Here is a 26,146-nt window from a genome sequence, read left to right on the forward strand (position 1 = left end):
TGATACAAAGGCCTGAGGGTTAGTGGTTCGAGTCCTCCCGGCAACAAATTTATTTTTATTTTTTTTTATTGAAATCTGAAATCATTTAAATGCAGTTTTTGTTATAACAATTATATGGCATTTCAGATATTATTCTTAAACACTTAAGGCATACTCTGCCTTGGGGCGTATTTGAACCTGGTACCTGGTCAGAGACAGACACCTTAGCAGCTGGTCTGTCACGCGAGACAACATGTTTGAAGTTAGCCAAGTCGAATTTCGAATAGGTCTATTTCGCTTCCACTTACGTAATTAACGCCGCCATATTGCTCTATCCTATCTTTTTCGATGTCAAGAAATATTCGAAAAGGCAGAATTCGTAAAAATTACATTTCTTGGTATCAATTTGACATTATTTCATGGTAAAATTGATATTTGTCGAAAAAACACAAACTTACCATGCCCATAACAAATTGATCTTGACGCATTTTTTTTCTGTGTATAGGAACAATCCTTAAAAATTTCACATGGTGTTACTTAAGTTGATTATTTCTTATAACTGCAAGGGTACACAAACTTCAGCTTGCCGAATAATATTTAAATTTATACATTCCTTATTTCGAATCCTCTTGTACCAAACACAGAACAAAAATGCGTCAAGATAATTAGAGCAGTATAATCATCTCTCAGAATGGTAACTAAAATCCTTACCAAGGCATAAGACAAACTAATAATACAGCTGTAACAGAAGACCCAGATCAACAGACGGATTTCCACACAGAAAAAAAAAAATTGAAATCATTTAAATGCAGCTTGGTTGTAACAATTAAAAGGACATTTTTGATATTATTCTGAAACACTTAAAGCATACTCAGCCTTGGGGCGTACTTGAACCTGGGACCCTCAGCATCAGAGACAGACACCTTACCAGCTAGTCTACAGCACAACGTTTTCCGCGGGCGTTAAGTTCAAAAGCCATGAAAACCTGTTAGTGCACGCGAGAACATGTTTAAAGTTAGCCAAGTCGAATTTCGAATAGGTCTATTTCGCTTCCACTTACGTAATTAACGACGCATATCAAATTGATCTTGACGCATTTTTTTTCTGTGTATAGGAACAATCCTTAAAAGTTTCACATGGTGTTACTTAAGTTGATTATTTCTTATAACTGCAAGGGTACACAAACTTCAGCTTGCCGAATAATATTTAAATTTTTACATTTCTTATTTCGAATCCTCTTGTACCAAACATGAATATTCAGCTTTTTTAGACCAATATGAAATGATGCTATTCGGTTTGAGTAACATTTCGCAAAACATGAGTTGATTTCGCACATTCTAGTCAACCTTAATGCTTCGAAAATCATCTTGTGTATTTTTCTGAGGTACCCACATAACTGAGAAAAGCAGGATTGGTTTTTAACGTCCACAAAATTCAATACTGTCTGAAGCGGGTTGAGAGTTGGAGAAGGAACACCAAGTAATTCCCGGTAAACATAACTCTGAGAAGATTTATTGGTATGACTGTTTGGTACCATCGCTTCATTTCGAACAATTCCTCAGTCATCTGGGTTGAACATATTCAAGAGGCCTTCGAGAACATCAAAGCTAAGTTATGTTCTGCTCCACTTCCCAATTAGGTGTAACCATTCATTGTGCACTGCGATGGTTCCCATAGACGCAATTCTAGTTTAATGCTACCAATCTGGTAGCTAATCTTAAAGTCACTAAACCGAACTTAAATGCGTGGCTGTAGTCTTAACAATTAAAAAGTTTAGGATGTCTTTTAATGAATATTCCTTTAATGTAGGCACTGACGACTTTAGTTTGAGTTGGCTTTTGGATCAATCCGAATTAATCGGAAGAATGGCCAGATGAACAAACATGCTAAAGGGTTTCTCCTTTGAAATCGAGAATTGTAAAGGAAATGTAAATGTCGTGGCGGATGCTCTATCCCGTGCTTATGAGGATTTTCAAATAGTTCCTCTAAGTGTTGAAGTTCTTCCATTGCTTAATTCAATCGATCGGCCGTCGTCGGGCCTGCGGACTTCGCTGGACAGTTCGAAAGTAAGTCATAGCCCTTAATTTTTAACATATACATATAGATGTATATATATTCGTTCTTGTCTGAGCCCGCAAACTTTAATTAATATACCGCAGTCTGCTCAAGGGATTTTGTCTTTAATTAAGACTATCGTTTACCGATGAATAATTCAGCGAAAGGTAATTATCCTATTATATCTGGAATTAGAACACAATCTAACACAATCTAGTCGTTCAGTGTGAAGATTTTTAGTATTAAGAACTATGAACCAACCTGTGTATTAGCTGTATTAAGATGAATTTAGTTGTGATCTTTTGAGGGCACCTTAGAGAATGTAGCGCAGTGATTGTTTACAAGTAGAGTATAATGAGACTTCACAGGTAGGGTTGGTATAGAAGGATTAACAATAGGTGCCTATCTTCAATAGGTCCACTCTTTTTTTCGAATCCTAGCCGTTGGGGTACAATTCTTATCTTAATCGTCTCTCTGTCTACTATTGTTAGTTATGTGGCACTCTTGTTCCATCTTAACACAAAGCCACACCCATCTCCCTGACCAGGTCGGACAAAAAATAGACAAAGGTGTTAGGTGTTAAACAACGGTCATGTGTATTCGTTGCAAAATTGGATTTCATCTAAATTTAATCTCATACCTGTTAATTAGAAAAAGCTATTGATTATAAAGAACTAAAGGTCCTATGTGGTGTTGTTAACTCCTGTTTTGTTGTTGATTTGTTACTTTCGTCTTTTGTAAATGTTCGTGATTGGTTTAAGTCTGCTCTGTATGCTTGCTTACCAGCATACGTTGGGACTACAATTTTTTAAGTGAAAACTGGATATTCTTATGAAGTTAAGGTTAAATTTAAAACACTGAAAAGCTTCTTAACATTGAGGAATACAATTATATGCAAAAGTTTTCTTGCAAAGGAAGTTAAATGTCTTAAATAATGTGCAAAATTTAGTATGAAGCATCTATAATTGTTGAAAAAAGGAATACATATTTTTGATTCACCTGCATCGGAAAGAACAGGAAAAATTGAATCGTGATTTAATCAGGTAAAATTCCTTTGTTAGTGCATACATGACTAAATATTTAATTTCGTGCACAAAGAATGAACATATCTTTCGATGTAACTTAAGATTGGATTATGTAAGTAATCTGATGGAATCCAAACAAAATCCAGACATAAAAAGAATTTGCTTTTACCAAGTTAATAGAGTAAATCATCGGTTCGTCATAACGGGAATTTATCTGCTAACAAGTGTTTATTTATTTGTCTGTAATCAATAGGGAAGTATTTTTTCTTCCACTGTATACTTTACTAACATTACTACTATGCCATTAATATTTAGTTTTTGACTTGATTAGTCGATTAACTACTTTTTATACCATCGCAGAGGGTATAATGATTTCAGTCAGAAGTTTGAAATGCAGTGAAGGAGACGTTTCCGACCCCATAAAGTTCATATATTCTTGATCAGCGTCACTAGATGAGTCGATCTAGCCAAGACCGTCTGCCCGTCCGTTTCAATGCAAACTAGTCCCTCAGTTTTAAAGCTATCGGGCTGAAACTATCACAAAAGTCTTCTTTTTATTGCAGGTAGTATATAAGTCGTAACCAGCCGGATCGGACAACTATATCTTATAGCTCCTATAGAAACTATCGGAAGAAAATTAAAAAAAAAAATCTTTAATATGTTTTATCATATAGCCTTCGAAGCTTGGAAATAACATTTTCGAATTAAATTTTATGGAAACGGACGACTATATCGTATAGCTGTCATAGGAACGATCGGAAAATTGGTGGAAAAATAATATGAAACAAATTATAGCTTTGGGGCTTTTTAACATATTATCTTATAATATTGGGAATATAATTAAATATATTTTTAAGAATATCGAATGCAATTTAATAATAAAAATCGGACTACTCTTATATAAAAATGTAAAAAATGGTCTAAAAAAAGAATGAAATAATTTTTTAATATCACTGAAGTCAGCAACAATCCTTAAAAATTGCACATGGTGTTACATGGTGTTGATTATTTCTTATAACTGCGAGGGTATACAAACTTCCGCTTGCCGAAGTTAACTTCCTTTATGATTTTTAGCCATCTTGGTTATATTCTGTAAATTATTCGAGGACATGAGTTCTGTTTCTACTTTATATACAAAAAACATATCGTTGTATATTTTCTGAATGCGGTAAAGCAATTCAGGAATATATTTTTTCCACAACCAAGGTGGCTTGGGTCAAACATGCACTGCAACCAACACGACGGTGTCGTAGGTTGTCAACCTGCAAACAGCGCAACTTATACGGAACAACGACCAGGCGCTCAGTGGTAATAAAATAAGGTGCCGACACTGCAGATTGGTACATTCGGTGTACCACTGCTGACACAGCAGCAGATGGGTACATTCTGTCAACGACGTCGACAATAAGGTGTTAACGATTGGTCAGCAGTCATCAAAATGAATCTAGGAAGTTCAGTTAACGTATTTACCTGAGCTGCTCTCGTCATAAACAATGTACATAGAAGTTATATTATATACCATTATATACGTTAGGTCAAAATAGTATTTAGGCTCTAATCGACAGAACAATTCAGTTAGTTACAAAGTCAAAATCAATCGACTCACAATTCCTGTCATACAATGCCGTCTTTGCGCCAGCGACATGGAGCTCACCACCCAGTCAACCGTCGTCTACCCAACTCCGGTTAGACACAAACATTGGTGACTCCAACGCGATGCATTACCAACAAGGGATCACATGCCGTCCACGAAGGCAGTACATATGACGTTTTAAACAGGTACACATCTGCTTGTCAGTCAAGGACTACAGTCAGATAAGAACCACAGAGGCAGCAGAGTTCGGGCAACCTGGATACATTGAGGCTTACGCACGATTGGTCAAACCTCGAACTATCAATTTGGATAGAAACAAGACAATTTTCCATGAAACCGCTCTTGGGTAAATTGTTTTTAATGTAGTCAGTCAACAAAGACCAGCAGGCATGGTAGGAAATATCACAAGAAACCAAGAAGAAGACCAGTCCTGAAAAAATTTTTAAAGCTCGACACATTCAACAATGATGTGAATGCAGTGACAGTTCAAAAAAGACATTGTGAAGAACATTTTCTTTCGAACGTCTAATTCTGCCCCGATCAACGACTGATGGTGAAGCTGTCATTCCTTGAAAATCCCAGGGTGCTGGGATCAACACTGGCATTGGCCTTCCAGCCTGTAACGTCGGCAACTCTAGGAGGTTCCGTGACCTTTATGGATGATTATGAACGTTTAAATCACATGACGGTTGTGCAACTATCCAATGTACTTAGGAATCATTACTTCATCCCGCACCATTGGTTAAATTAAAGTGGTCTTTGATGCTTCAGCTCGACAGGGAGGAGCCTAAACAACATCCAGAGCAATTCATCGATAAGCGGTACTACCACTAAAAAATAAAGAAAAAACGTCATAAAGTCCGCAAGGCTATGTGTGGAGTCATAGTGTTGCTGGCCCTTGGCAATACCAACCTAGCTTTGCCGATCGTGGCAGAACCTCCAGTAAAGGTGGCACAACTACCAAAAAGCACAGGAGAATTAAGTAATGGAATAGCTCTGACGCCATCAGAATGGTAAATTATATCATATTCCGATCTGCGATTATTGGCACAGGAAATTGTGGCGATTGCGGAGTAGGTCTTGCCCATCAACAGGAGACCAGCGAGTTACATGATGGTCAACAACTGTCCGGTCATTATCGACAACGGAGAGGGGGTCTGAGTCTGGTAGGAAATCTTGCCATTGGACTTTTTGGAGTAATAGACTCTCAGCATGCAGAAAACATGGACGACGTCATCCACAGAATTCAAGCAAAGGAATACATAATACGCACCTTCTGAAAAATCAGACATCCATCCTAAGTATCACAAAGAGCGTGATGAACGTACTGATGAAATGGAACGCAATATTAGGCACATGGAAGCATACGTCATAGACCTAGAAAACACAATGACTGGTAAACTTTTACTACTAATTTTTCAATCGTTCTTATGGCAGCTATATGATACTTGACGCCCCGCAGTCAATTTGTTTCATGCCGCGACCTATTTTTTTTACGACCTAAACATGAAAGGTTTGACATATTTACCCTTTACCACTGCCCGGGCAATTGAAAGGCGAAGAGCAGAAAATAATGGCGCTCACTCAAAGCGTGGCATAAAGATATAAAAGTAAGTAAAGAAGTTCAACAAGGGGGGTTTTAAAAGGATAACAGAAGGATCTCGGTGGAAAATGATTGAGAGCGTGGCAGAAAGTCTTATGAAGAAGGTGAATCAGAGTTGATAAAAAAAACACCAAAGATATAATTTTTCCCCGGTAGTTCCTATGGGAGCTATAAGATATAGTTGTCCGACTTATATACCTGCAATAGAAAGATGACTTTCAGAGCGATAGCTTTAAAACTGAGAGATTAGTTTGCATTGAAACGGACGGGCAGAAGGACCTGGCTAGATCGACTCATCAAGTGACGCTGATCAAGAATATGTGAACTTTATGGGGTCAGAAACGTCTCCTTCACTGCATTTCAAACTTCTGACTAAAATCATTATACCCTCTGCAAGGAAATAAGAAGAGCATAAAAAAAACTCTAAAAAAGAAAAAGGGGGATGGTTTTTTCTAAGGATATACTTGGTTAAAATAGGTTAAAACATAAAAAAAGAGAGGGGATGTTTTCGTTATCTTTGACCCGAGGCACTGTTGGAATCGTAATACATATCAGTGCTCAGTGTTCATACAATGAAGTCCCGGCACTGCAGATTGGTACATTCGGTGAAAGATGTCGAGAGTTCGGTGCACTGCTGACACAGTAGCAGATGGGTACATTCGGTCAACGACATCGATAGTAAGGAGGTGTGGACGATCAGTCAGCATCAAAACGAATGAAGGTCAACGAAAGCGAAGAAACTTCAGTCATCCCTATTATCTCTCCATAAACAATTTACATAAAAAATATTAAATGATAACTTTGGGTCAAAATACAGTCAGTTGCAAGCTCAAGCTCAACCGACTCATAATTTTTATAAACAATTAACAGTCGTTACAAGCCACAGCACAGCACATCTACCCCCAGAAGGGCTACCAAACATACCTCGCATACCCGTGTCAGCGACGAGGTGCGTACTTTACCCCTTGTTCCACGGGAAGGTTCAACAGACACAAACATTTTTATTGTTAATTTGGAAAGGACTTCTTTTTTTCTATGGTAACATTCTGTACTTGGTGGAATCTGTAGTTATTTAAAAGTTAATAATCGATTTTGTTAACGTTTAAAAAAAATTTTCGGACAAGAGTTATATTAAAACTGACTTAAGCGCATAACTTTACAATCGGTTAAATACTGTGAGAAGTGTTTGTATAAAATTTTCTTATAACTTCAGATCTAGCTGGTACTAATTAATTACTATTGCCTATTATTATTATTGTCTAAAATTGATCTCTTGATAGAAGTTTTCGAGTCTAGCTATTAACCAATCATGATATGTTTGAAAATAAAGTATCAATTATATATTTTCAGATAGTTTATTTATAATATACCAAGTATTAAAAAGTCATTAATTATGAATTTTCATGATTGTATTTCCATAAATGTACAAGCTTTTGATTTCATTTTAAAAGGCTTAGATCTCCTCAGTACCTATTGAAAGTGTTAGAGGTGTTTTTTTATATATTTTTTTTTATTGTATACATATGCTAAGACTCAGATTTATGTTGTACAACTTGGAAGTTTGTGTATATATTTTTTGTTCGATTGTGCTTGGAAACTTCTCACTTGGTCGCTTGTTGGTTCCACCACGGTTATTACCTTTTTATTTTTTAATAATAACGTACTGCGATGCATATCCCTTAAATTTATTATAAAAATTGTAAAATTGCGTCGAGTATTTTTTGCACAATTAGAGGAATTACCGGTAAAACCTGGGAAACCAGGCAGAAATAAAAAAAAATTATTACCTAAAATCAAAATTTAAAAAAAGATGTATTTTTTAACATTTTTTATAAATAATAAAAAGCCATACATAAATGGCGTAATACTTAAAATTAAAGAAGTGCAAAATTTATCCAACATGTGTTTAAAATTTTTTAGCACAGTAGATCCCACGGTAAAAGTTATAAGTAAAATAGAAAAAAAAAATGGTATGGAGGCACTAATATACTATTAATAATAATCGTCGTTTTAATGTCAAAACATATTTGTGAAAATGTACAAATCTACGAGATATTTTAAATAAAGTAATCACTAAGAAATAATAATAAAGTTTTATGAAAGGGATGCTTATTTAAAGAACATGTTCAACAGCTAATCTCAACGGCCCCAATAGAAATCACCCAGCTAGAACATGCGTTCATTAAAACTTTTAATTTGTTGAATTCACCCTTAATATATTGCTTAACAAAACAAAAAGCAATTGTATTGAACACCAGATCGGTTAATGACAATCATGACATACTGTGCAGGGAAACTTATATGGTAGTTTTTAAAAAATGCAATGGCATAAAGAATATACAAAATTAAACAAGTTAAGAAACGATTTCGATAAATGATACAAAACGTTGATGCACAATCGGACAATCCCATAGACTACTATAAATAAACTGAAACGATCTGATTGCTAACTCAATAGACTGTGAGTTCGTCTCACATCAATTTATATAAACGTGACCTCCTAATGGCTCAGTGAAAAAAGTAAGATTTCACGGGTTCTTAGTGGATTTATTGTGTGAATATTATTAGAAACGACTTGTGGCTCCCTGAACTGCACTGCTCGTCCCTGACGCCCTGACTGTTTATAACAACTCGGAATCGCGAGGGGTCAGCCGTGCGGGCTTATGGAAGCGTCACCCCTCAGACTAGGGTGAACAGATGCTGCGATCTCCAGTGTTACCCCTTTCGACAGACAACCGCCTGTCCCTCTGTCACGGATTGTCCCAGTGTGGATTCTGCTCAGATCGCGCGGACAGTTAAGGCTAAACGCCAAGCGCTTCACTTCGCTTCTACGCCTAATGTAAACGAACGTTCCACCCTAGCCTAACCATTTTGCTTAGTGTTCGTGACGTTTCAGCCTAGCTTGATCTGCCTTGCGTAGCTGTCGCGATGTAGTGGCTTGCTGCTGACGAGGTACTACGCACTGCTCTTGAATGTTGTGGCTACACGGTTGGACGTAGCGTGGCTTCTACTAGGCGTTTCGGGCATACGCCGATCGGGGATTTCACGAGTCGAAACCGTATGTCTCTCATGGAATACTACACCCGAGACCGTAAGAAATCGACCGCTCACCATTTCTGGCTGATCGCGACAGGACCTGCTCAGTTTCCACTTGACGCACTGGGCTAACGCAGAGGCAGCCAAAGTAGTGATTGGGACGAGGTAAACTGAGTTTAGACTGACTCACGATTTCTTTTCGCACTTACTCTCCAGGCATAATGCGAGAATTTGGTTAACAGGAATAAGCAGATCGCCTTGACCTAGCCGTGTGGTGCCCTCTAGACCTAAGCTGTGCCTTGATTCGGAGATTCCTGGTGTCCCAATCACAAACGTTTTAATGTAGCGATCTTGCGACTCGACTTGTTATGGGTCCCTTGTTGTTTACTCGGTTGACTAACTGTTCTCGTTGATATCTTGTCTGATCTTGAGGGTTTGACTCATTGTGATTGACTGATCCTGCTGACAGCGCCCTGTGGCTTTATTCAGGGCCTCATGGAACAGTTTTTTTTTCCTTTTTTGCGCACGTTTCGCTGAATCTCTCCTCTCCGGATCCAAAGTCCGTGGCTCCAGTTCGGCCCACTTGTTCTTTACAATCGGTTAAATACTGTGGGAAGTGTTTGTATAAAATTTTCTAATAACTTCAGATCTAGCTGGTACTAATTAATTACTATTGCCTATTATTATTATTGTCTAAAATTGATCTCTTGATAGAAGTTTTCGAGTCTAGCTATTAACCAATCATGATATGTTTGAAAATAAAGTAGCAATTATATATTTTCAGATAGTTTATTTATAATATACCAAGTATTAAAAAGTCATTAATTATGAATTTTCATGATTGTATTTCCATAAATGTACAAGCTTTTGATTTCATTTTAAAAGGCTTAGATCTCCTCAGTACCTATTGAAAGTGTTAGAGGTGTTTTTTTATATATTTTTTTTATTGTATACAAATGCTAAGACTCAGATTTATGTTGTACAACTTGGAAGTTTGTGTATACATTTTTTGTTCGATTGTGCTTGGAAACTTCTCACTTGGTCGCTTGTTGGTTCCACCACGGTTATTCCCTTTTTATTTTTTAATAATAACGTACTGCGATGCATATCCCTTAAATTTATTATAAAAATTGTAAAATTGCGTCGAGTATTTTTTGCACAATTAGAGGAATTACCGGTAAAACCTGGGAAACCAGGCAGAAATAAAAAAAAATTATTACCTAAAATCAAAATTTAAAAAAAGATGTATTTTTTAACATTTTTTATAAATAATAAAAAGCCATACATAAATGGCGTAATTCTTAAAATTAAAGAAGTGCAAAATTTATCCAACATGTGTTTAAAATTTTTTAGCACAGTAGATCCCACGGTAAAAGTTATAAGTAAAATAGAAAAAAAAAATGGTATGGAGGCACTAATATACTATTAATAATAATCGTCGTTTTAATGTCAAAACATATTTGTGAAAATGTACAAATCTACGAGATATTTTAAATAAAGTAATCACTAAGAAATAATAATAAAGTTTTATGAAAGGGATGCTTATTTAAAGAACATGTTCAACAGCTAATCTCAACGGCCCCAATAGAAATCACCCAGCTAGAACATGCGTTCATTAAAACTTTTAATTTGTTGAATTCACCCTTAATATATTGCTTAACAAAACAAAAAGCAATTGTATTGAACACCAGATCGGTTAATGACAATCATGACATACTGTGCAGGGAAACTTATATGGTAGTTTTTAAAAAATGCAATGGCATAAAGAATATACAAAATTAAACAAGTTAAGAAACGATTTCGATAAATGATACAAAACGTTGATGCACAATCGGACAATCCCATAGACTACTATAAATAAACTGAAACGATCTGATTGCTAACTCAATAGACTGTGAGTTCGTCTCACATCAATTTATATAAACGTGACCTCCTAATGGCTCAGTGAAAAAAGTAAGATTTCACGGGTTCTTAGTGGATTTATTGTGTGAATATTATTACAAACGACTTGTGGCTCCCTGAACTGCACTGCTCGTCCCTGACGCCCTGACTGTTTATAACAACTCGGAATCGCGAGGGGTCAGCCGTGCGGGCTTATGGAAGCGTCACCCCTCAGACTAAGGTGAACAGATGCTGCGATCTCCAGTGTTACCCCTTTCAACAGACAACCGCCTGTCCCTCTGTCACGGATTGTCCCAGTGTGGATTCTGCTCAGATCGCGCGGACAGTTAAGGCTAAGCACCAGGCGCTTCACTTCGCTTCTACGCCTAATGTAGCTGTCGCGATGTAGTGGCTTGCTGCTGACGAGGTACTACGCACTGCTCTTGAATGTGGTGGCTACACGGTTGGACGTAGAGTGGCTTCTACTAGGCGTTTCGGGCATACGCCGATCGGGGATTTCACGAGTCGAAACCGTATGTCTCTCATGGAATACTACACCCGAGACCGTAAGAAATCGACCGCTCACCATTTCTGGCTGATCGCGACAGGACCTGCTCAGTTTCCACTTGACGCACTGGGCTAACGCAGAGGCAGCCAAAGTAGTGATTGGGACGAGGTAAACTGAGTTTAGACTGACTCACGATTTCTTTTCGCACTTACTCTCCAGGCATAATGCGAGAATTTGGTTAACAGGAATAAGCAGATCGCCTTGACCTAGCCGTGTGGTGCCCTCTAGACCTAAGCTGTGCCTTGATTCGGAGATTCCTGGTGTCCCAATCACAAACGTTTTAATGTAGCGATCTTGCGACTCGACTTGTTATGGGTCCCTTGTTGTTTACTCGGTTGACTGACTGTTCGCGTTGATATCTTGTCTGATCTTGAGGGTTTGACTCATTGTGATTGACTGATCCTGCTGACAGCGCCCTGTGGCTTTATTCAGGGCCTCAAGGAACAGTTTTTTCCTTTTTTGCGCACGTCTCGCTGAATCTGTCCTCTCCGGATCCAAAGTCCACAGCTGCCGTCCCGCTGGTTCCCGTGATGCATGTGACACTTCCTCTCCCGTTCCAAAGTCCACGGCAGAGTCCAAAGTCCGATGCAGTTCCGTTATTTTCTTTGCACGCGGCAACATCGCTCTGCACGCCAAGTCTCCACACTCTCAGTCTCCGTAACTAGGTATTCAAACTCTATTTTTCTCAAATGTTGGTCTCCAAACCTTTTTCCTCTACAACCCAGATTCGCCGCGCCGTTAGAACGCCAATTCGCTGCTGCTGGAATTTATGGGGAGTTATTCACTGGGCACCGATACCCATCAGCTATCGATAACCCAGTGGACCTCCGTTCTAGATTCCCGCGTCGATATTCTATCTCATCACATCGATGTTCACCATGAACGATGTTTCCATTTTGCGTGTGCCCATCGATCGTACTATCGTCCAGTGCCTTCCCTGGTTCATGGTGATTTTGTAAATTCGAACTTCCAACTTCCTAACTCCTTTCTCTGTCATCCTTTATCTCTGCTTTTCTCTGGACCCAGATCCCGGTCGATCTTCTTTATGCACTTGGGCTTGTTCAAAACAACACTGCCCATATTTTTGTTGATTTATTGGCCTACGGTGGGGGATACGGGCGCGATGTGGGCCCGTAGTCCAGGGATTTTAAATCCGTATTTTCGCCAACCAAGTACGATGCCGGTTAGTGCGTGCTGGGATCCTTCCTTATGTCATCCTTGACGTGTTTGATGTACGTGGTTAGCTGGTAGTGCCTTGTAGTATTCTTAGAGATTCCTTGGATTTACCTTATCGTGTCCTTGTAGCTATTTCGTAATATTCTTGGAGTTACTCTTGGAATTATTTCGTAGTATCTATGGAGAATCCCTGGAGTTATTCTTGAAGTCTATTTGTATCATCCTATGAGAACCCTTGGAGTTAGCCTGGGAGGTATTTTTTGGTGTCCTTGGATAATCCCTGCAGACATCTCATTGTGTCCTTGTACAATGCCTTGAATTTCCCTAAAGTATGCTTCGAGTGTTCTTGCAGAATCCTTGTAAGTTTCTTGGAGAATCCTTGGAGTTTCAATGTTGTTTTGCCTCTATTATTGTACCTGCTCCCTTGTGTTTTGCGTTTGTTGCTGTTCCAGCTCGCTTACGTGAATGACCCGCTCGTGTTGACGCACCGCGTCACCATTTTGCCAGCCACCTGCATTTGATCTCGCATCCTCTTACACGGTCTCGAGCGATCTGCCAGCCCGGGCAGACGTGTTTTTTATGCTTTTGGGCCATGCAGTCGTTTACTACTTTGATGTGGTAACATTCCAGATATGGCTTGAGTTTTCGAATCCGCCAGACGATTGCCAAGCACTCTTTCTCGTCGCCGTTGAGCTCTGAACGCAGGCCGAAATTGCTTTAACTATTTTTGCGAAGTCAGGTACAAATCAGCATTACCATGATGCTACGCCAAGGTACTTTTGGATCTCTCTTACTGTTAATGGGGGTTCTAGTTCGGCGAAGGCTTCAAAGTTTTCCGGATCCGTGTTTGTTCCTTCGCTAGTTCCTCGATAACCAACATACAGAAATTCTTTCTTCAAAAATGGAAATTTTTCGGTAAGAAAAACATGAACTTTAGTTGGCATTTATTGACAACTCATCGCGCAGTCAAACGCAAACGAGAAGAATCCCACCCTTAAACTGCCACACACTAGGCAAATCCCCGAGAGTAAACTAGAGGGCGATATAATCGCGAGCTACGATGGTGAATAACTAATGGAAAATTACGATTCCATGCAGCTTGGCTAGCCACGAACCAATTGAATCGAGGAGATACAAGTTTTGGACAGTGGACGGTTTTCAGAGTCCAGATCAAACGGGTCTCCCAGCAGGGGCAGCAAAGTTTAAACGCATCAAGCGAGTAGGACTAAAGCTACAGTGATTTTAACCATCATCCTTCGATATTGTGAATCAACCCCTGTAAAAAGGAACCATTGGTCCTAGAGCCTGAAGAGAACCCAGAGAAATTCAGACCAACAGAGCATCCTATCAAACTAGAAAGTAACCAACATGAACTACTAAGCGAAGGCTCCCCAGCTAGACCAGAATCTCTAGCCGACAACATTGGAGCACTAGCTACCATCAAGGAAACCGAGGAGACGCCTGACACCGAAACCCTCGAATCATGGCTAAGCAAATTCCTTACTCAGGAATTTGGGACTGGCAGGTTTATCACAAATAGGCGAGCATTCTATTGAGATGCGCGACCAGAAACCCATAAAGATAAATTATGAATCTTAGCCTCAACCTAAAGAAATGTAGTTTCCTTAAGCACAGCTTAGTGTATCTGATCCAAGTAATGAGCGAGAAGAGAATTTACACGGACCCAGAGCAAAGAAGAATTACTCAGCTACCTTGCTCGATCATCGTCTCTGACGCGTTGACTCGGCGACTGCTTGTCTACTACTCTGACTGGCGAGGGGAGTCAGCCGCGCGGGCTTAGGAAAGCGCCACCGTTCTTACAAGTATACTAGGGTGATCAGAATACCGCGCTCCCTTACTCCTTTTGACACACGATTGGCTGTCCCATGCTCTGATAGTCAAGGCACACGCCAGGAAGCTGCTTTACTTCGCTTTTCCGCCTAGTGAAAACTAACGTTCCACCCTAACCTCATCCTTTTGTTTACTGTCCGTGAAGTTTCCACGTGGCTCAATCTGTTTTGCGTGGCTGTCGTGATGTGGTTGCTGGCTTGCTGCTGATAATGTCCAGCGCCCTGCTTCTGGATATGCTTGCTGGACGTAGTGCGGCTTCAGGTACTTGGGTTTTCGGGTATACGCCGATCCGGGACTTCATAAGTCGAAGCTGTGAACCTCAGCTACCTGTGTCTTAATTCGGAGATCCCAATCCCAAACGTCTCGACGTAGCGATCTTGCTCTATGTAGGCTCCCATGGCGCTGCTTCCGACGATTTGACTTGTTATGGCTCCCTTGTAGTTTAACTCATGGTTGGCTGATCTTGTCGCAGCCAGCACCCTGCGGCTTTATATGGGGCCTCCGGGTCCAAAGTTCAGGGCTCTTGTTTGACCCACTTGTTCTTTATGCAAAGCTTCCAACCGAAGTCCTGCTTAATGCTGCCGTCCTGCTGGTTCCTGTGATGCTTGCGGCACGCCTGTGTGCCGTTCCGCTGCCAAGCTGTGGCACTTCCTCTGGCAGTCCAAAGTTCACGGCAGAGTCCAAAGTCTAGCGGAGTCCCGTTGTTCCCTTTTGCACACGACACTGTCGCTCTACCTGCCAAGTCTCCAGTCTCGCTTTCCTTATCCTTTCCTTGGTCTCCAAACTTTCAAGTTCTTCATCCTTGGTCTCTAAACTCTCTTCCTCTTCTCTTCTTCTTCTTCTTCTTCTCCGTTCCGTTGCTAAAGCAATTCGCGGCGTACCGGCCATTACTGTAGATTGCTGTGGAGTTATTCAACTTCATACAACTTGCCTTGGCAATTATAGAAATAGCGAATTAACCAAACGCAACCCAGCTTAAGGGAGCAAAGTAAGCATGTAAGGAACGCATTCTACTCCGCTGGCTGGCAACACATATTAAATGTAGTGAGCAACCTTAATGTTTATACAGCGTATAAGCGAGTTATTTAAAAGACCAGAGCTGCCACATCGAAAGAAATACGTGAGAAGGTGTTTTTTTTTACTTGTTTTTCAGTGGCAATTGAAATTAATTTACATGTCTTATTTTGAGGATTGAAAAAATGTAATAGGGATAGGTTGCTGTGAGAAGGGGTAAACAATTTATTTAAGGGCTTTCTTACTTGCACTCACCTACCCAGAATTTAACAAATCTTTTATCCTACGAACGGCCGCGAGATTGCAAAAAATCGAAACTAATCTCCTTCTCAAGCCGAACGGGCTATGTTGCTGAGGAGAACTATTTAACAACGAGGAAGGGCTAAAATATTAAAGAAGTTTACCTACCATATGACGTTGTTCAACAGCATTCAAAGCCCTCAGAAAGCAGAAGGACTTCGGATTACAGAAAAAGTAAGAAAAAGTCAGATATAAAAACAAACTATAAAGAACGGTCAGCAATGATGTCGCAACATAGGGGAAATAAGGTCCCAGACTTTCTTAGGTCGTCAAGGGACTATAGCGTCCAGAGAAGGCAAAATCGCAAAGTATTAGAAGACGAAAGTAGTCATGACGGACAACGGAGCATTTCAAAAAGTTCTCTGCCTTTGGCATTTGCTAGATTGAACAGATTATGATACTTAGATAACATAACAAGTCTCGCAGAACATACACACTGTAGCATGTACAATCCTCTAGCGAAGAATGCCGGGAAAACGTCCAAGGGTGGTTGTGGAATAAATGGGAAGAGCGACAGAGCTCAAAGCTACCAGCTGGAGAGACAGACCGAGCTTATTTTCATCATCCGAAGAAAGAAGGAACAAATATAAGCGGAGTTCGACTGTACGGAAGCCTGTCAGCTGCTGGATACGCAGTGAATACGCATAGCAACGGCACTGCGGGAAAAGAGAGTTTGGAGAATACTGTTCAAGAGATTTTGGGGGATTCGGTTCGACAGAGTAGTGTGTGTAGATAAAGCGAAAAATACGCCTTGTACCCTACTGCGCGAAGTGTTTGGCTGAGACCAGCCAAAGCCACACACCAGCTGTATTATTCAAACCCTGTGTTCCTCACTGATCAACGTGGCAGTTAGGCCATATAAATTTAGTGGGACAAACACAAAATCTTCTGAGCTAGCCGCACGAGCCTGTTAACGAGCAGACACATAAAATCAGTTCGTTAAACTGTCTACTTCGCATAGGCTCTCCAAGGATTGTTGTTGGCAATAAGTCACTTCAAAGCCCTTCCCTTATGCATTTCTGTTATCATTCAGGGAATCATGTCTAGATGTCTAGTGTTTGCAAATATTAAGATTTTTTAAATGTTGGCAAACTGTTTAGCAGTACATGTAAGAAAAGCTTGTAGAAGCTGGAGCCCAGTAAGCAAAAAGAGTGCAATTCTTAAGGAAAAACGAATCGGGAATTTACTACTGTGGCCATATTATCCGGCCACAGTAATAAAATCCCGATTCGTTTTTCCTTAAGAATTGCACTCTTTTCTGCTTACTGGGCTCCAGCTTCTACTCACAATGGAATTAAAGAATATATTTTATTATTGAATATTAGCAGTGGAATATTGTTTGTATCTCACTGGAATTCTTTTAAGTGCACAGTTGCGGGCTAAAGAAACTGGAATATTGTCGCGCACAAATAACAAAATTGAAGTAAATATGTTAAACGCCGTTGCGTCGGATTAATCACTTTTGGATTTAGACAATATACTATAAAGAAAGTTGGTCAAATAGGGTTATATATATTTTATAGTTGCTGCGCGAAGTGCGTGGGTCCTTATTTTTACACTTAAAAGTATGAACTATTTAAGCCTAGCTTAGCTGGCTGATAGCCCCACATACTGGCCAACAGACCGCAGGAAAAATCCAGGGCTAATACAAAAAACATCCTCCGCAATATAATAAGCGCCAAAGCGCTTTCGGACCTGTCGTCAAACCAGTTCTAATAACTTTTCTTCAAAGCCCAAAAACTATAGTACACCCCACAGGCTGACGTCACACAGAACCCACTCGTAAAAATTTAAAAAGTATACAAGCCTACACATCAAATTAACCGCTCACTTCAACATTGAAGCGGACATCGACTGCTCTACCGATGCTCTTGAAGAAGTATTTGTTAAGGCACCCCAAGGCAGGGACGTGCAAAAAAACTAATCTGCAAATTAAACGGCTAATCCTAGAAAAGAGAAGCCTGTGACGAGCCTGGCAAACCAATAGATCGCCGTCATCAAAATAACGTCTTAAGAGAGCAACTCGCACACATAATTGAGGTATAAACAAGAAACAGAAAATGCACAGCTGCAGTACATTTAAAAACCCATAGAGAAACCTGTACAAAACATCCTCTGCGGAGGGCTCATCCCAATCTGAGTTCTCCAATCAACATTTTCACTCGGATAAGAAATTAATCGGACTAATGGGACCACAGCGACGAAGATAGAGCCGAAACTTTTGCTTTAAATCTCAAAAACGTATTCCAGCCGAACCCTGCAACTGGTTATTTGTCCCTTCACATATGGAATCTGAATCCATTTCTCTACCAACATTGTGAAAGTCATTGGGGAACTGCAACCGAAAGAGGCTCCTGGCAGTGACCAAATTAATCCAAAAATGTTAATTGAACTCCCAAACTTAGTTTTTCTGACTATTTGTAAGCTCTTCAATGAGATCGTAAGAATCGGCTACTGTCCGAAAAAAATGAAAAAATGTATTATCAACATGATGCCCCACAATTCTTTCATCCTACACACCAATTAGTTTATTATCGTGTATGTCTAAGTTGTTTGAAAAATGCCTTCTAACCCGCACATCTAGAAGCACACAATGTTATCCCGGCTCATCAATATGGGTTTCGTCAAAACCAAGGAACAATCAAAAAAGTTAACAAAATAACATCAATGGGAATACTGCAGCGCAATATTTCTCGATGTATCTCAAGCAATCGATCGAACACAACAAGATCCGATGACTACAAAGCCGGGGTCCCGAAAGGAACCCAGCCTACACTGCCCCTGCACAGCGAAGATTCCTACGGACAATCAGCTAGCAACATCTACATTTGCTGACGACACTGCAATTTTAGGTCGCTCAAGGTGCTCAGACCGAGCCACAACACAGCAAGCCAAAAATGTAAACACATAACGTTTACTCTCAACAGGCAAACATGCCCTTCACTATTAGGGAATAGTACGCAGATTTTCAAAGTCAACAAAGTAACGTTTCTAAGCGGAGAATACACATCGAACGCAAGAAGCGCAAACTAAAAGCCAGCAGCTTCCACTGGATTCTTAAAGTTTGTTCGCCCCTGCGTCTGGACTACAAGGTTTTGCTCTACATATGGCACTCAGCTTTGAGGGAACGCGAGCAGTAAAAACGAAGACAGACGAAATAGACAATAACAAAACGTGCTACAATAAAAAGCACACTGTTCACCCCAATCGCCGCGCAAGGCGATTGGGTTTCCAATCGATCCCGTATACAACGCAACGACTTGCCAAGCCAGCAATAACTTCCGGGCCCCCTTTAGCACAATACCAGCCATATGGCTGTTAGTTAAAATAATTAATTTAAGATTTTATACACTTATTGTTAGTACCCTAGGGGAGAAGTTTATAAAAAAAATATATTATAAAAAAAAATCATAAAAAAAAAATTTTTAGAGAGATCTGCGATTAGAGCATATTAATGAATGCGAGATAAGATGAGTGTTATTTAGAGCGCTTGTTGAACTTGCGACAACCATAACAATATATTTGAGGGAAAGGTTTCTCGATGTTGTAGCTTAACTAGTGTGTATAAAGTAGTGTGGCTGGGAGACATCAACATGATCTCTAACCTGAATGTGGTTAAGCAAGAAAACTGGCATACACGTCTTTCAGCTAAGGAGACGCTTCTCTAGATACAAAAAACGATATCTGGCAAGCAAGGAATTTTTATAATACAGAAAATTTTGAACGATAAATAACTCTGATTTTTTGGTTTTAAGAATATAGAAAGCTTTCATTAGCTAGTTTTAGCAATGTTCTCGGGCCGGCTTTGAGTGATGGATTTTGCGTATTTATGCAATCAGCAATGCCACAGATCTCATAACGCTACCGAATACTGGTAAGCTGGAGATGCTTGGCCAATTTTTCGGTGATGATGCTGATCTCTGATCCTGGGTAGAGGACAGCTCGTACTTACTTACAGGAACCACAGTTGTCCAATACATCGACTGCAGTTGCTGTATTTTCCATCGATATTGGGTAATTTTAGTAAAGGCAATCGAGTGTGATGGGACTGTGCAAAGGTACAGTTGAATCAGCTGCTATCTTCCATTCTCCACCGTTTTACATTTGAGGATCAGCTAATGATGACTCTTTTCGAATAAAAACGTTCTTCTAATTTGTTATTTTATAGCGACGCTATGACTTTTCATTGACATTGGTGCTGTGTCCTCGAAAGGCCTTGATAGGTGTGACTGTTGTTATAAAATATCGGTAATTGAGTACTTTCCGTTGCCACCAACCAAAGTTATGTTATGATCGCTAGCCATTTCTTGCTCGTTGACAAAATGACGTTTCTGACACCCAACTGCTGCCTCTCTTCGATAAAGTTAGTTCAGATCATATTTCTGTGGCTAAGCTCGCTAGCCATTTCTTGCTCGTTGACCGCAATTGACGTTTCTGACATCCACTCTACGGCAGTCGCAGCTGAAAGCTGGCGTTGATTACGACATACTCGATCATAGTGTCTCTCGACATTCTTTTATCTGGCCCTCTGAGGGTCCATGTGTGGGTTGTCTCTCGTTGCCTCCATGCGGTGCTTGGCGGCCTCCATAAGAAGAGATGATCACTGTATTTCATGTGGTACCTGGCTTGGTAACCATTCCCCGTTTATTTGCCTCTAATTAAAAACCGATTGCCAAGCTAAGTAATATTTCTAAAATGTAAGAACGAACTGTGGCTAGGCAGCTTAGTTTTCTTGAAGGTCGCACCATCACACCCAACCAGAACGATCGACTACAACATTATTCAATCGTTTCTGTATAAACTCATTTGAAAATCAACACCAAGTAGGTGTAGTCTATACTTACTTCCTTGACTTTGCGCAGAATCGCACAGCTTCCCACGGCGCTGCTACCAACGATTTAGTTAATTGACCATATTGTCCTCAACCCAAAGCCTCCGGAACCCTAGGTCTCGGTGCCGCCCTTCTGATCCTCCTGTGGCACTTCTTCTCCTGGTCCACCATCCACGACATAGTCTTAAGGCTGGAGCCTTATGTTATATCCTTATGTGCACGGCACCCCTCACTATCCCCTCGAAGTCTCCACTATCTCTCTCTCTCAAACCCCTCGTTTTCCAAACACCCTTTCTCCAACTTATCGTTCTCCAAACTATCTTTCTCCAAACTCTCATCTTCCAACTTCTCACTTTACGAACTCTCTTTGCCATGCCGTTTTTACGAGCTATTTCGCAGAGAGTCTAATAGCCGGCAGTACACCATATATAATTGCCTCAATAATTTGTGGGGCTTTTTTAACACACAGACCACAAAATTCATATTTTTGTATTCTTAGTGTAAAGCTCAAATTTTACATTTCCTTTATATGTATAGAAAAAGACAAGAGGGTAGGCTATAGTCGAGTGCCTCGACTATAAGATACTCGTTTTGCAGTTTAGGGGAGCAAAAGGGAGATATATAAGCAGCCAAGCGATATTGTAAAGCGTCATCCATTGCTATTTCTGTGGGCGACAGACACCGTTTTAAGCCATTTAAAATTGTTTTCTATCATAAAAACTGTAGCAACAACAGTCATAGATGGATCCTTTTACTTCTTACATACTTTCTGTTTTACTTTACGAGTAACATGTTTAATAATGTTTTTTATTGACTGGCTTTTTGTCTTCTGTCCGTTCGTATGAACGCTGAGATCTCGGAAGCTATAAAAGCTTGAAATTTTGGATTGGATTAAATACAGCGGAAGGCCGCAATTAAATGTTATAACTTTTAAAATTAAAAATTGAAATTTGAACCTGAGTAAGGAGTAAGGGGTATCTTACACTTTTCGTATCATTAAAAAAAAGTTAAGGCCGAACAATAATAAATAACACAGGAATACATTGAGTAAAACAACATAATACTGATTAGTAAATAGTTCTGCTAACGCATATGATATTTTGCGACGTCTGAAAAATTAATCATTTTACCGAAAAAACTGAGCAAAGCAAATTAAATTGGTTCAAGCTTATGTTTTTAACAATAAAGTTATAAAAAATGTTTTTTCTTACTAAAATGTTTTTTTTTAGTGAAATGTATTGAAAAATGGTATTTTTTGCAATCGGAAATTAACCATTGGGCACAGCATAATAAATATCACAGGAATACATTCAGTAAAACAACAAAATACTTGATTACTCATTAGTTCTGCTAACGCTTATAAAATTTTGCGACGTCTGACACATAAAAATAAAATAAAAAGTTGTTCTATTAAACAATGTATGAATGTGTAGAATAGACGGGACCAGTCCTTACAAAAAATATTGCTTACTAAATGATATGATCGAACAGCTTTTATGGTGCGGAAAGTCTTCGTCTGGGGCAACAATGTATTGATCAATAAATGTGTAAAATAGCCGGACCACTCCTTACAAAAATATTGCTTACTAACTGACCAAACTTCTTCATAGCAAACCGGTTCTTTCTAGATATCTAACGGGACTTTCTAAAAATAGAATTGAAACTGTGAACACGTGTTCATTTGCAAAACGCAGCTGCGCGCATCGCGAATATTTATCATCTCCTATGCTTGGAAATAACATTTTTTAATTGGTTTTGAATTTTGAATTAAATTGTATCAAAACCGCACGACTATATCATATAGTTGCCATAGGAACGATTGGAAAATTAGTGGGAATATAATATGAAACAAAAAAGGAAGTTAAATTCGCCAAGACGAAGTTTGTATACCCTTGTATTTATATAAAATAATCAACTTTAGTAACACCATGTGAAATTTTTAAGGAATGTTGCTTATTTCAGTGATATTAAAAAAAAAATTATATCATTCTTTTTTTAGACCATTTTTTTGACGTCTATATGTTAGAGTAGTCAGATTTTTATTTTACTAAATTCGAAATTCTTAAAAATATAAAATACTATCTTCCCAATATTATAAGGCAATATGTCAAAAACGTCTTCCAGCCGAACCCTGCAACTGGTTATTTGTCCCTTCACATATGGAATCTGAATCCATTTCTCTACCAACAATGCGAAAGCCATTGGGGAACTGCAACCGAAAGAGGCCCCTGGCAGTGACCAAATTAATCCAAAAATGTTAATTGAACTCCCAAACTCTGTTTTTGAGACTATTTGTAAGCTCTTCAATGAGATCGTAAGAATCGGCTACTGTCCGAAAAAAATGAAGAAATGTATCATCAATATGATGCCAAAGTCCGAAAAAGACCCCACAATTCTTTCATCCTACACACCAATTATTTTATTATCGTGTATGTCTAAGTTGTTTGAAAAATGCCTTCTAACCCGCACATCTAGAAGCACACAATGTTATCCCGGCTCATCAATATGGGTTTCGTCAAAACCAAGGTTCCTTGGTTTTGAAAAAGTTAACAAAATAACATCAATGGGAATACTGCAGCGCAATATTTCTCGATGTATCTCAAGCAATCGATCGAACACAACAAGATCCGATGACTACAAAGCCGGGGTCCCGAAAGGAACCCAGCCTACACTGCCCCTGCACAGCGAAGATTCCTACGGACAATCAGCTAGCAATATCTACATTTGCTGACGACACTGCAATTTTAGGTCGCTCAAGGTGCTCAGACCGAGCCACAACACAGCAAGCCAAAAATGTAAACACATAACGTTTACTCTCAACAGGCAAACATGCCCTTCACTATTATTGAATAGTACGCAGATTTTCAAAGTCAACAAAGTAACGTTTCTAAGCGGAGAATACACATCGAACGCAAGAAGCGCAAACTAAAAGCCAGCAGCTTCCACTGGATTCTTAAAGTTTGTTCGCCCCTGCGTCTGGACTACAAGGTTTTGCTCTACATATGGCACTCAGCTTTGAGGGAACGCGAGCAGTAAAAACGAAGACAGACGAAATAGACAATAACAAAACGTGCTACAATAAAAAGCACACTGTTCACCCCAATCGCCGCGCAAGGCGATTGGGTTTCCAATCGATCCCGTATACAACGCAACGACTTGCCAAGCCAGCAATAACTTCCGGGCCCCCTTTAGCACAATACCAGCCATATGGCTGTTAGAATAATTAATTTAAGATTTGATACACTTATTGTTAGTAGCCTAGGAGAGAAGTTTATGAAAAATAAATTATAAAAAAACGCATTTAAAAATAATTTTTTAGAGAGTTCTGCGATTAGAGCATATCAATGAATGCGAGATAAGATGAGTGTTATTTAGAGCGCTTGTTGAACTTGCGCCAACCATAACAATATATTTGAGGGAACGGTTTCTCGATGTTGTAGCTTAACTAGTGTGTATAAAGTAGTGTGGCTGGGAGACATCAACATGATCTCTAACCTGAATGTGGTTAAGCAAGAAAACTGGCATACACGTCTTTCAGCTAAGGAGACGCTTCTCTAGATACAAAAAACGATATCTGGCAAGCAAGGAATTTTTATAATAGAGAAAATTTGGAACGATAAACAATTCTGATTTTTTGGTTTTAAGAATATAGAAAGCTTTCATTAGCTAGTTTTAGCAATGCTCTCGGGCCGGCTTTGAGTGATGGATTTTGCGTATTTATGCAATCAGCAATGCCACAGATCTCATAACGCTACCGAATACTGGTAAGCTGGAGATGCTTGGCCAATTTTTCGGTGATGATGCTAATCTCTGATCCTGGGTAGAGGACAGCTCGTACTTACTTACAGGAACCACAGTTGTCCAATACATCGACTGCAGTTGCTGTATTTTCCATCGATATTGGGTAATTTTAGTAAAGGCAATCCAGTGTGATGGGACTGTGCAAAGGTACAGTTGAATCAGCTGCTATCTTCCATTCTCCACCGTTTTACATTTGAGGATCAGCTAATGATGGCTCTTTTCGAGTAAAAACGTTCTTCTAATTTGTTATTTTATAGCGACGCTATGACTTTTCATTGACATTGGTGCTGTGTCCTCGAAAGGCCTTGATAGGTGTGACTGTTGTTATAAAATATCGGTAATTGAGTACTTTCCGTTGCCACCAACCAAAGTTATGTTATGATCGCTAGCCATTTCTTGCTCGTTGACAAAATGACGTTTCTGACACCCACTCTGCCGGAGACCCAGCTAAAAAGCTTTTCTTGTTCCACAGTTTTTTGCTAACACAGCTTGCCCGTTGTCTATTGTGGTTTTCTAAATTTTCCTAATATTTATCAGCGCTGCATAAAACTGCTGCTTCTCTTCGATACCATCCACGACATAGTCTTAAGGCTTATGTGCACGGCACCCTCACTATCCCCTCGAAGTCTCCACTATCTCTCTCTCTCAAACCCCTCGTTTTCCAAACACCCTTTCTCCAACTTATCGTTCTCCAAACTATCTTTCTCCAAACTATCTTTCTTCAAACTCTCATCTTCCAACTTCTCACTTTACGAACTCTCTTTGCCATGCCGTTTTTATGAGCTAATTCGCAGAGAGTCTAATAGCCGGAAGTACACCCTATATAATTGCCTCTATAATTTGTGGGGCGTTATTTAACACACAGACCACAGAATTCATATTTTTGTATTCTTAGTGTAAAGCTCAAATTCTACATTTCCTTTATATGTATAGAAAAAGACAAGAGGCTATAGTCCAGTGCCTCGACTATAAGATACTCGTTTTGCAGTTTAGGGGAGCAAAAGGGAGATATATAAGCAGCCAAGCGATATTGTAAAGCGTCATCCATTGCTATTTCTGTGGGCGACAGACACCGTTTTAGGCCATTTAAAATTGTTTTCTATCATAAAAACTGTAGCAACAACAGTCATAGATGGATCCTTTTACTTCTTACATACTTTCTGTTTTACTTTACGAGTAACATGTTTAATAATGTTTTTTTATTGACTGGCTTCTTGTCTTCTGTCCGTTCGTATGAACGCTGGGATCTCGGAAGCTATAAAAGCTTGAAATTTTGGATTGGATTAAATACAGCAGAAGGCCGCAATTAAATGTTATGACTTTTAGCAAACCGGTTCTTTCTAGATATCTAACGGGACTTTCTAAAAATAGAATTGAAACTGTGAACACGTGTTCATTTGCAAAGCGCAGCTGCGCGCATCGCGAATATTTC

At 39.5% G+C, this 26,146-nt stretch overlaps 1 protein-coding gene across 2 annotated transcripts in view; it reads left to right on the forward strand.

The window, feature by feature from the left end:
- Positions 1-1,384: 1,384 nt before the first annotated feature.
- LOC127011789 (uncharacterized) overlaps positions 1,385-26,146 on the forward strand; it is a 58,532-nt gene continuing 33,770 nt past the window's right edge. Inside the window, exons 1-2 of one of the 2 annotated variants that reach the window (XM_050889905.1) lie at positions 1,385-1,468; positions 1,789-2,045. In XM_050889905.1, the coding sequence (XP_050745862.1) occupies positions 1,863-2,045 (183 nt within the window). In that variant the 5' untranslated portion in view covers positions 1,385-1,468; positions 1,789-1,862. Of the gene's footprint in view, positions 1,469-1,569; positions 1,591-1,788; positions 2,046-26,146 lie in introns of those variants that run through there. The other variant, XM_050889906.1, reaches the window with a different exon arrangement.

This window comes from Drosophila biarmipes, unplaced genomic scaffold (genome assembly GCF_025231255.1).
Source record: "Drosophila biarmipes strain raj3 unplaced genomic scaffold, RU_DBia_V1.1 ptg000008l, whole genome shotgun sequence".
Classification (NCBI taxonomy): Eukaryota; Metazoa; Arthropoda; class Insecta; order Diptera; family Drosophilidae; genus Drosophila; species Drosophila biarmipes.